The sequence below is a fragment of the Schistocerca serialis genome, chromosome 5, assembly GCF_023864345.2.
Source record: "Schistocerca serialis cubense isolate TAMUIC-IGC-003099 chromosome 5, iqSchSeri2.2, whole genome shotgun sequence".
Taxonomy (NCBI): Eukaryota; Metazoa; Arthropoda; class Insecta; order Orthoptera; family Acrididae; genus Schistocerca; species Schistocerca serialis.
In genome coordinates, this window is record NC_064642.1 from 421,615,941 (window position 1) to 421,628,606 (window position 12,666).

The 12,666-nt window shown below is 43.9% G+C and overlaps 1 protein-coding gene across 3 annotated transcripts in view; it reads left to right on the forward strand.

Moving 5' to 3' along the window:
- Positions 1-12,666, forward strand: part of LOC126481640 (synaptotagmin-5) — a 398,029-nt gene that overhangs the window by 259,820 nt on the left and 125,543 nt on the right. For all 3 annotated transcript variants that reach the window (XM_050105539.1, XM_050105541.1, XM_050105540.1), the window contains one exon: positions 6,461-6,642. In XM_050105539.1, the coding sequence (XP_049961496.1) occupies positions 6,461-6,642 (182 nt within the window). The remainder of the gene's footprint in view (positions 1-6,460; positions 6,643-12,666) is intronic.

Below are 12,666 nucleotides of genomic sequence, written 5' to 3' on the forward strand. Positions count from 1 at the left end.
ATTCACTGGCTGCAATTCCTATTACGTTCTTAATTCTGTCTGTTTCTAGGAGTCTACCCGTTATTTTGTCCATTCATCTTTGGTGTAGATTCTTGATAGAACTCCCGTCCTAGTAAGTATATTGTATTTATCTATACTGAAGAGCCAAAGAAACTGGTACATCTGTCTAATATCGTGTAGTCCCCCCCCCCCCCCCAAGCACACAGATGTGCCGCAACAGGACGTGGCATGGACTCGACTTATGTCTGAAGTGATGCTGGAGGGAACCGACACCATGATTGCTGCAAGGCTGTCCATAAATCCGTAAGGGTTCGAGAGGGTGGAGATCTCTTCTGAAAAGCACGTTGCAAGGCATCCGGCTATGGTCAATATCGCTGTTCATGTCTTGGGAGTTTGGTAGCCAGCGGAAGTGTTTAAACTCAGAAGAGTGTTCCTGGAGCCACTCTGTAACAATTCTGGACGTGTGCTGTGTCGCATTGTCCTGCTGGAATTGCCCAAGTCCGTCGGAATGCACAATGGACATGCGTGGATGCACGCGATCAGACAGGATGCTTACATACCTGTCACCTGTCGGAGTCGTATCTAGACGTATCAGGGGTCCCATATCACTCCAACTGCACACGTCACACACAATTACAGAGCCTCCATCATGCAAGGTCTATGGGTTCATGAGGTTGACTCCATACCCGTACATGTCCATTCGCTCGATACAATTTGAAACAGACTCGACCAGGCAATATGTTTCCAGTCATCGAAAGTCCAATGTTGGTGTTGAGAGGCTCAGGCGAGGCGTAAGACTTTGTGTCGTGCAGTCATCGAGGGTACACGACTGGGCCGACGGCTCAGAAAGCCCATGTCGATAATGTTTCGTTGAATGGTTCGCACGCTGACACTTGTTGATGGTCCCGCATTGAAATCTGTAGCAATATCCGGAAGGGTTGCACTTCTGTCACGTTGAACGATTCACTTCAGTCGTCGATGGTCCCGTTCCTGCAGGACCTTTTTCTGGCCGCAGCGATGTTGGAGATTTGACGTTTTGCCGGATTCCTGATATTCACGGTACACTCGTGAAATGGTCGTACGGGAAAATCCCCAGTTTATCGCTACCTCGGAGGTGCTGTGTCCCATCGCTCGTGCGCCGACTGTAATATCACGTTCAAACTCAGTTAAATCTTGATAACCTGCCACTGTAGCAGCAGTAGCCCATCTAACAACTGCGCCAGACATTTGTCTTACATAGGCGTATTCTGCTTGTTTACATATCTTTGTATTTGAATATGCATGCCTACACCAGTTTCTTTGGCGCTTCAGTGTATCTTGGTTGCTCTGAGCAGTTTCTTTTTTTTTTGTTTTTTGTACCATCCCTGCATTAAGACAATCTTTGCTTACATTATTAATTGGACATATTCACTTCATAACATCTGTATCCACACACATCCTGAAACAAAATAGCTGTTTTCTGGTTTACTAGGAAACAGTCAACTATAGTTATAGGTCCTCTGGCGGACCATGCGTACTTGTCAACAACTTTGTGTTTGTAGAAAGGGTTCAAGTCTCTTTAACTGTTAAACCTTGCAAAACGTCTTAGCGTGGTTGCCACTGACATTAATCTCTCCGGCATAACATGATATTTATCCTCTCCCTTTCAGTTCCTGTGTTGTAGTCTCCACCAATTACAATGTTTGCTGACGCTTCCTGTGGTCGTTTAGTATTCGACAGTCATGGGATGAGGGATTTCAACAAACTAGCAGGATCTACTAACCAGCTGTCAGGTGTGCTTCATCTGCATATCACCTACTGCATTAAACTGATAAAATGGTTTACAACGAGAAAACCTTAGGAACGTGTGTCTCTAAGAGGAGAAACGTATTTTACAAGCGAATCATAAATTCTACTGGGCGTATACTCTTTCATATTGAGCGGATGACTGTATTGTAGGTAACACATAAGGCACGCATATACACAGTGTACTCTTGTCCTGCCGCCTCTCAGGAGGAAATCCAACACAGCAGGATGCCTACCATTGCAAACACACGTCTCCTCCACCCTCTCTCTGCATCCACCTCTTCCCATCTGTCCATTCAACTCATCCATCCCCTCTCTGCCCATTCCTTCCTGCTCCCCTCTCTCTGTTCATTACACCAATCCTGCTCTCTCGCTATCCATCCCCTCCAGCCCTGTCTCTCTGTGCATCACTTCCTATGTCCATCTCGATTTTCTCCAGACATGCCCATCCGTGCATGTAGCCCCAGAAAAACAGGTCAATAACTCAAGCCAATTATGCTCTCATCTGTCATATAGGGCAGCCTGTGTGTGAGGGCTGAAAAACTGTTTCTTGCCCCAGACATGTAGGCCATCTTGCAAATCAGGTCAGTACTGTTCCCACACAACACACATGTCGAGCAGAGCAGCCTAATGTGATGGGGCTGGGAAAACGTTTCTTCCCACTGACATGTAGATCACCCTGCAAAGCATATCGATAAGGCAAACTGATACTACTCGCATACAACACTTGTTAGGGAGGGCTGCATTCGTCTGTAGCACCAATTCTCGAATGTTTCGATTCTCTTCTGTTCTTGTTTTCCAACAATACATGTTTCACATCCATACAACGCTGTGCTCCAAATGCACATTCTTAGTAATTTCTTCCTCAAATTAAGGCCTGTGTTTGATACCAGTAGACTTCTCTTAACCAGGTAGGCCCTTTTTGCCAGTGCGAGTAGGCCTTTGATGTCCTCCTTGCTCCATCCACCATTGATTATTTTGCTGTCTAGGTAGCACAGTTCCTTCAGTTTATCTACTTTGTGACCATCAATCCTGATATTAAGTTCCTCATTGTTCTCATTTCTGCTATTTCTCATTACTTTTGTCTTTCTTCCATTTACTCTCGATCCATATTCTATACCCATTAGACTGTTCATTCCATTCAGCAGATCCTGTAATTCTTCTTCACTTTCACTCAGGATAGCAATGACATCAGAAAATCTTGTTATTGATATCCTCTCTCCTTAAATTTTGATTCCACTTCTGAAACTTTCTATTATTTCCATCTCTGCTTCTTTGACATACAGATTGCATCCTTGTCTTACACCCTCTTTAATCTGAGCACTTTGTTCTTGGTCATCCACTATTATTATTCCCTCTTGGCTCTTGTACATATTGTATATTAGCTGTCTCTCCTGTAGCTTACACCAATTTTTCTTGGGATTCCGAACATCCTGCATCATTTTACAGTCTCGATCTGTTTTTCTAGGTCGATAAATCTTATGAATGTGACTTGATTTTTCTTTAGTCTTCCTTCCATTATCAGCCACAACATCAGAATTGCTTATCTGGTACCTTTACCTTTCCTAAAGCCAAACTGATCGTCATCTGACACACTCTCAATATTTTTTCTTTTCTTCTGTATATTATTCTTGTAAGCATCTTTGAACTGTTACGCTGATTGTCCTCCAAAGCTCTCTTACATTCTGATTCTAAAACTGGATCCGCTATCTTTTCTAAAATAACTCCTGTTTGTGCTCATATCACATTAGACAAATCTTCTCCCTCATTGAAGCCTTCAATGTACTCTTTACACCTATCCACTCTCTTCTCTGCATTTAATAGTGTAATACCCAATGCACTCTTAATGTTACCAGCCTTGCTTTTAATTTCGCCGAAGGGTGTTTTGTCTTTCCAATATGCTGAGTCAGTTCTTCTGACAATCACTTCTTTTTCAATTTCTTCACATTTTTCCTGCAGCTATTTAGCTTCCATGCACTTTCTGTTTATTTCATTCCTCAGTCACTTGTATTTCTGTATTCCTGAATTTCCCTGAACTTTTTTTACTTCCTTCTTTTATCGATTAACTGATATTTTTCTTCTGTTACCTATGGTTTCTTTGCCGTTATCTTATTTGTACATATGTTTTTCTTTCCAACATCTGTGATTGCCCATTTTAGAGATTTCCATTCCTCTTTCAACTGTACTGCCTACTGTGCTATTCCTCATTGCCGTATCTATAGCCTTAGAGACCTTCAAGCGTATCTCGTCATTCCTAAGTACTTCCATATCCCACTTCTTTGCGTATTGATTCTTCCTGACTAACCTCTTAAACTTCAGCCTACTCTTCATCCCTACCACATTGTGATCTGAGTCTATTTCTGCTCCTTGATACACCTTACAATCCAGTATCTGATTTCGGAACCTCTGCCTGGCCATAACGTGACCCAACTGAAATCTTGCCGTATCGCCCTGCCTTTTCCTCCTCTTGTGATTCTTGAACAGCGTATTCGACAGAACTCAATTAGTCTTTCTCCTCTCTCATTCCTTGTCCCAATCCTTTACCCTCCTGTAACCTTTTCTTCTGCTCCTTCCCCCACAACTGCGTTCCAGTCCCCCATGACTATTAGACTTTTATCTCCCTTCATGATCTGTATTACTCATTCAGTATCCTCATATACTTCCTGTATCTGTTCATCTTCAGCTTGCGAGTCGTCGTATATGCCTGAAGTATCGTTGTTGGTGTTGATTTACTGTCGATTCTGATAAGAACAACCCTATCACTGAAATGTTCACAGTAACATACTCTCTACCCTACCTTCCTATTCATAACGAATCCCACTCCAGTTATGCCATTTTCTGCTGCTGTTGATGTTACCCTACACTATCTGACAAGATATCCTTGTCTTCTTTCCACTTCACTTCGGTGACCCGTACGGTTTCTAGATTGAGCCTTTGCACTTCCCTTTTCAGATTTTCTAACTTCCCTACCACGTTCAAGCTTCTGACAGTCCACTTCCAGACTTTCGTCGGTTATTCAGTGTTTTTCACATGGTCATTTCCATCTTGGCAGTCCCCTCCCAGAGATCCGAATGGGTGACCATTCTGGAATCTTTTGCCAATGAAGAAACCATCATTACACTTTTTAATTACAGGCCACATGTCATGTGGATACACTTTAGGTGTCTTTAATTCAGTGGCTTCCATTGCCTTCTGCATCCTCATGCCGTTGGTCATTTCTGATTCTTCCGCCTTTAAGGGCAATTTCCCACCCCAAGAGCAAGAGAGTGCCTTAAAACTCTGTCCGCTCTTCCGCCTTCTTAGACAATGCCATTGGCAGAATGACGGTGACTTCTTATGCCGGAAGTCTTCGACCACCAATGCAGATTGTGAATCAAAATTTAAGCTGTGGTGGGTTTCTAACCCGGGACAGAGGACGTTTTGATTACTAATCACAGAAGCTACCGCCATTTTATTTTATTTTTTGTTCGGTACTGTTCGTTGCGTTTGGTCTTGATCGTTGATTCCTTTACTCAGTTTTTTATTACAGAGGATAAACTTGCCCTGTGACCGAACACGCTGAGCTACCGCGCCGGTAAACACCTAGAGTACTGGTGCCAGTACGTTCCACACGGAAAAATCACGTCCTCTGCAAATGTCTGCCCTCCTATGGGAGCTAAAATCCTGTAATCCCCACAGTGTTGATACTCATGAAGTGTGCTGTTTTGGGGTTTAGGAGGAGATGTTGGACACATATACACGCTATATATGAAGGGATTATTTCAGTAGTGGTACAAGTCCATTTTTGTTCATATTGAGATACAGAGTCCCAGAATTAAATGAGCGCTGAAAAATCTGCAGTTGAGATACCAGAAATATTTAAGCACATGGCTTCTTGCTAGAGATGAACCTTTGTTTCTGTTTGTTTGGCTCATTAATTTCAGAAGCATTATAGACAGAAAAGTGGAGGTAATGGACTTGTACCACCATTGAAATAAGCCCTTCGTATAAGGCTGAAAACTAATTACATATGCTGAGATGCTAGAGAAAGACTTGATTAGAATGTATAAGGACCTTGGGAACGAAAGTCTAATGTTTCAACAAGATAATGCTTCAGTGTATGCTTCTTCTACAACCAAAAGATATTGACGTGTTGTCCTGGCCTGCACATAGCCCGGATATGAAACTTGTGGAAAACCGTTGGGAAATACATGCAAGTTGTGTTTGTCGCAATGGAAGGGAATTTGAGACCGTATGTGACCTGAAAAATGTGATACAACAAGATTGGGCGACAATTTCACTGCAAGAACTACAAATCCTAACAAAATCAATGTCGAATAGAATTATTGAAGTAATTAGGAAGAGCGGAGGTTGGACAAAGTACTAACAGTGCAATAACAGAGCAGGACAGTGAGTGCCTTTACCAGTTTCCACATAGGAAATGCAAACGCTTTACTTTGTTACTCGTGTTATGAAAGAAATTATGTAATTTGTCGTAGTTGTTTACATCTTACATGTATCTACTACTTTCATAATAAATTCGGTACAGTATGCTAGAGACATTGTGCTATTACTTTCGCAAGAATCCTACCTTTATGCTGGTTTCCACTGCTGTATCGTAGTTAGGTAACAGCCGTGGCGTTAGCTGGCTGTTGATCCACACGTGAGCTGAGCTACGGCTGGCGCGCTGTTGCAGATGGCGGACCCCGCGGCGATGCACAGCGAGGCGTCCTACCTGGCGGTGTACGGCCTGGTGTCTGTGTTGCTGGTCACGCTCGTGGGTGGCTTGCTGTACGTCGCCTGCTCGCGCAGGTACCGCCTCAACTGGTTCGAGAAGAACCTGCTGGAGGCCGCCGAGAAGGGCCACATCGACGAGAGGTAAGTGCGTGAGCACTGTTAGAGGACTTAAGGCTATCACTAGGTACCCTTGCACCAATGTATTTATATAACGAAAAAGACTGATCCCAGCAGATCATATTAAATTATCCGTACTTTAGAGCAGTTGCCATCAAACTACGGCCCACGAGCTGCATGCAGACCCAATCAGGCGTTCGTACGACCCGCGGTTCTCAGCCGTACTTATAATACAGAGTCCACCAGAAAAATGTATACACAATCTGTCAGGCTCTACAGAGGTATCGATATTGTTGTCTGATTTGAGTTACGAGTGTGTTGTACTATAGTCTTTGGCTCAATAGCTGTTAGTACTTTCATCTCGGTATTGAGAAAACAAGATAACTGGAGCACGCTTGACATTCGAGCAACGAAAATGTAATGTGTTGAAACAGAACCGCCAACCCACCTAACAATTAAACGCATCATTGACAAGTTTGAATTGCACGGAATGATTTGTGATATTCACAAAGGAAGAGCAGGAAGACAGTGTACAGCTACAAGTCCTCCTTCGTCGGCTCTCATGTTGGAAACGTTTGGTAATTCTCTACAGAAGTCTGCTATGCAATGTGTACGTGAGGTGGAGGTTAGCAGTACAATTTTACATTCCACGATTATTGCACGCGATTAATGATGACGATCCTGACTGCCGAATGTAATTTTGCGAATGCTATCGGCAAATGGTAACTGATGGCGAACAATTTGTGACGAAGATAGTGTGGAGTGACGAGGCACAATTTAAACATAATGGAACCGGGAATCGGCATAACACTGTGCACTGGACACCGGAAAATCCGCATGTTTATGTGGATAAAGAGGTCAGGGGTTCATGTGTGGTGTGGACTGTCATCTAAGGGCTTAGTAGGATCCTTCTTCTTTGATGCTAATGTCACTGGAGAAGTGTATCTGGAAATGTTACGCACATCAATTTTGCCAGGTATACGTGACTTTATGGAGCTGATGAACAGGTCTTCTACCAACAGGACAGGGCGCCACCACAGTCACCTACCTAGCCGTACGAGCTTTCCTAGATGGCAGTTGTCCGTGGCATTGGATTGAACGAAGAGGGCCCATTGAGTTCCCTCCAGGGTCGCCAGATCTAACGCCTGTGGATTTTTACTTGTGGAGAACTGTGAAAGATAACGACTATCGACGTAAGCCACGCACGCTGGAGGAACTTCGCCAGGAGATTACAGAGACATGTCCAGCGATCTCCACTGTAACATTGACTGACGTAGTTGGGGCGACCGCTCGTCGTTTTGTCATGTGTATAGCTGCCAACGGTGAACATTTTGAACATTTAAAGTAACCATGTGCTAAACTGAAGGTTGTACAACATGTGTGATCAATTATTAAATGTAAAATAAACACATAAGTAATACCTTTCGTTCCTTAAAGTGTGTATACATTTTTCTGGCGGACATCTAGTAACCAACATCCGAATCCAAAGACGTCCGGGTCACCACTGTCTCAAGTCTGCGGCTCGCTAGGCTTGCGAACTCCATATTGCCTTCTGATCGCAGCGAGAATCAGACACAAACGACTGTGTGGTTTTGGAGTAACATTTTATTCAGATAAATCGCGTGCCTTCACCAAGAAAATGCAATGTATTCACTAACGCAGAACGTATGCAATCAAGTTTTGCTTGATAACCAAGCGAACGAATAAACTAGGCAAAGCAAAAAGCACCGACAAAATTAAGGTCACAGATCTCCGCGCTGCAGCAAGAAGAAGGCATTTCACAGCGCTCCTGACGACAAGTATGTGAACGCTACTGACGTCTGCCAGACGATCAGTTTATCATCTGACTTCAGCCGTGGTTATCGCTGGTTGCATCCCTACAACGTTAACTAACGTTACGAGCTTCTTAAGAGTGTAGCTTTCCTGCCTATAACAAACAAAAATACTTACAGAGGCGGTAATATATCTTTAAGATGTGCTTAATTGAGGCTGATAGATTCAGCCACGAGTTACGTGAAGTTGGCCTGTTACCTCAGGAGCAGTGCGGTCGCTGCGGGGTTAGAGGATGTTTTGTTATTTGTCTTCCAGTACTGACAACTAATGGGCGTTCGCAGCTCGATCCGACCAGCTGCTATGGCTTGAATTTTGACAGAGAAGTAACATGGATTCGTTAATTCGCATTACAGAGAGGGTTCTTCCTCAAATGCGGTACTTATTTGTAATAAGGAATATGAAATTAACTGAAGGCTGTCATAATACAATGCAATGAGTAGAAGAAGACTGTCATACTAAACATTTGGTAAACATTTTTAATCGTGTCTCATATTGCATAATGCATTTAAGTACAATTACTGTTGTCAATCAGTTAATCGTCAACATACATAAAACAGTACTTCGACAGGCAATTATAGTGTCATAACTTTGGGGTGGCAGCAGTCTGAAACAGAAAAGGATATTGCAGTGTCTGTGTTATTCTGAATTATGATGGCAGTATGTCGTGCTCGGATAGCCAAATGGTAAGGCGACAGTTCGTGACAAGCAGGAAATCCGGTTTCGAGTCCTGGTCCGGCACAAATTTTCATTGTCATTCCATCATACAGCTGATGGTTGTCCATCTTTTCACCCAGAAATGACGCTGCAAGAAGTCCGAGAATCTTTTATACAATAAATATGGTTCTATCACAGTTGTTAATCAACCGGTGCGTTCTCAAAATTCAAGTAACAGATTTTAGAAATTATCTTGCTGTGGTGTTACAACACGCTTCGTAACTCCGCGGAGACGAGGTCTCAGATCCGTGACTGATAACCTCGTTGGTCATAATGGCTGAGGCAAACAGGACATTAATGTTTCAGTCCGACTGTTACTTGGCTATGCCAGTGTATTTCATTACTAGGCAGATTGTGACTGGTGCATTGGTGTCGAGCAACTCGCGGTTTTCATGCTGCATGAATGAAACAGCAGCAATGGCTGTTGTGAATGTGGTCGCACCTCAGCAGGACTGGAGTACGTGCTCAGAAATAAGACCTTTGCATGATCAACGTCTACACTCACAACCAAAATTTTTCATTATATCCCGGCAGCTGTTGAAGTGCCTCACATTAGGCTTTGCAGCAAAGAGACCCACAGAAGCAATATATCGACCTATCTGGCCCCCTGGCCTTCGGCGTGTCCTTTTTCGACTTGTGCGTACCGGGTTCTTTATCCGACCAGTAGAATAATTTTTTATTGAGTGGCGCCCTCTGTTCCTTGACTAAATTACAGATTTCCCCCATTACCATTTCAGGGTAAAGATGAAATAACATAATAAATGTTGTGACAGTACAGAATGATTCTCAGAAAAGTATTTCCAATGTCTCTTCAAGTAATTTAGGATTTTCTGCTATTAAATTAAGAACAGGTTTGAGACACTTTGGTCACCTTTTCTTACAATAATAATTCTTTCGCAATGAAAGGGAAATGAGCGATTGGCGTCATTGGCCCAGAGGCCCCTTGCGGCGCAGGTCCGACCGCCTTGGTGCAGGTCTTATTACATTCGACGCCACATTGGGCGACCTGCGGGCCGCATGTGGATTAAATGATGATGAAGACAACACCCATTCCCTGTGCGTAGAGAATCTCCGACCCAGCTGGGAATCGAACCCGGGCCCATAGGACGGCAATCCGTCACCCTGACCACTCAGCTATCGGGGCGGACTATTCTTTTGCAATGATACCTCTTGTATAACACCAGTGTTAAAGGCAGACTCTTCAAGTGTTAATTCATTAGAGAGTTCCATTTGCTAAACACGTATGCAGATTCATCATACACTACTCGCCATTAAAATTGCTACACCAAGAAGAAATGCAGATGATAAACGGGTATTCATTGGACAAATATATTATACTGGAACTGACATGTGGTTACATTTTCACATAATTTGGGTGCATAGATCGTGAGAAATCAGTACCCAGAACAACCACCTATGGCAGTAATAACGGCCTTGATACGCCTGGGTATTGAGTCAAACAGAGCTTGGATGGCGTGTACAGGTACAGCTGCCCATGCAGCTTCAACACGATACCACAGTTCATCAAGAGTAGTGACTGGCCTATTGTGACGAACCAGTTGCTCGGCCACCATTGACCAGACGTTTTCAATTGGTGAGGGATCTGGAGAATGTGCTGGCCAGGGCAGCAGTCGAACATTTTCTGTATCCAGAAAGGCCCGTACAGGACCTGCAACATGCGGTCGTGCATTGTCCTGCTGAAATGTAGGGTTTCCCAGGGATCGAATGAAGGCTAGAGCCATGGGTCGTAACACATCTGAAATGTAACGTCCACTGTTCAAAGTGCCGTCAGGGCGAACAAGAGGTGACCGAGACGTGTAACCAATGGCACCCCATACAATCACGCTGGGTGGTACGCCAGTATGGCGATGACAAATACACGCTTCCAAAGTGCGTTCACCGCGATGACGCCAAACACGGATGCTGTAAACAGAACTTGGATTCATCCGAAAATATGACTTTTTGCCATTCGTGCACCCAGGTTCGTCGTTGAGTACACCATCGCAGCCGCTCCTGTCTGTGATGCAGCGTCAAGGGTAACCGCAGGCACGGCCTCCGAGCTGATAGTCCATGCTGCTGCAAACGTCGTCGAACTGTTCGTTCAAATGGTTGTTGTCTTGCAAACGTCCCCATCTGTTGACTCAGGGATCGAGACGTGGCTGCACGATCCGTTACAGCCATGCGGATAAGATGCCTGTCATCTCGACTGCTAGTGATACGAGGCCGTTGAGATCCAGCACGGCGTTCCGTATTACCCTCCTGAACCCACCGATTCCATATTCTGCTAACAGTCATTGGATCTCGACCAACCGAGCAGCAATGTCGCCATACGATAAACCGCAATCGCAATAGGCTACAATCTGACCCTTATCAAAGTCGGAAACGTGATGGTACGCATTTCTCCTCCTCACACGAGGCATCACAACAGCGTTTCACCAGGCAACGCCGGTCAACTGCTGTTTGTATATGAGAAATCGGTTGGAACTTTCCTCATTTCAGCACGTTGTAGGTGTCGCCACCGGCACCAACATTGTGTGAATGCTCTGAAAAGCTAATCATTTGCATATCACAGCATCTTCTTCCTGTCGGTTAAATTTCACGTCTGTGGCCCGACATCTTCGTGGTGTAGCAATTTCAATGGCCATTAGTGTAATTACTTACACAGAACTAGGGAAAAATATAGATGTATTTTTGCTGTCATTAAATAATTAATTTACTTTCAATAAAAATTGTGAATCCTGTACACGATACCGAACATGAGACTGATCAGTGGCGTCTAAAAGCCTATAAACACCTTACAACTGGTCACGAATTTATAACCGGTTCTAGCCATCACGTTGGTCAAACTGACTGTATTAGCAACCATTCAGCTTTATAATGTAAGGCAGCTTAGACATATTATCCAAATATATCCACAATGAATAAATACAGGATGTTTCAAAAATAATGACCTGATTTTGGACGGTAATAATTACGAAACATGGCACATGCCAGCCAGGAAATGTGTGATGTTTGAATAGGTGTGGCCTAGAGTTTCAGGAAATCGCCATTAGATGTCAGTAAGTGCGTCTTCTCAGTTTGCAGTCAGTCAGAAGTAAGATGGTATCCGCTCAACAGAAGACGTTTTGTGTGCTGCAGTTTGCAAAGAGTGAGTCAGTGATTTCGGTGTAGCGTCGACGTTTTGGCACTGATCCACCTGCACCCAAAAACATTTATCGTTGGTAGCGTCAATTTGAAGAGACAGGAGGCTTGTGCAAATTAGAGAGTCTAGGTCGACCTCGCACTTCTGATGACACGATGTAAAGAATTCGGCAAATGTTTGAGCAGAGTCCACGAAAGTCTACTCGCCACGCTAGCAGAGAACGGTTAATACATCAGGCCCGACTTTTTCCTCTACTGTTCGCTTTATACAGTGCTATAAAATGTGTTTATATCCTTCCGCATTTAGCGTCTTCTTAAGCGCAACAAGTGGACAACACCCTAACTACGAAAAACACCCCC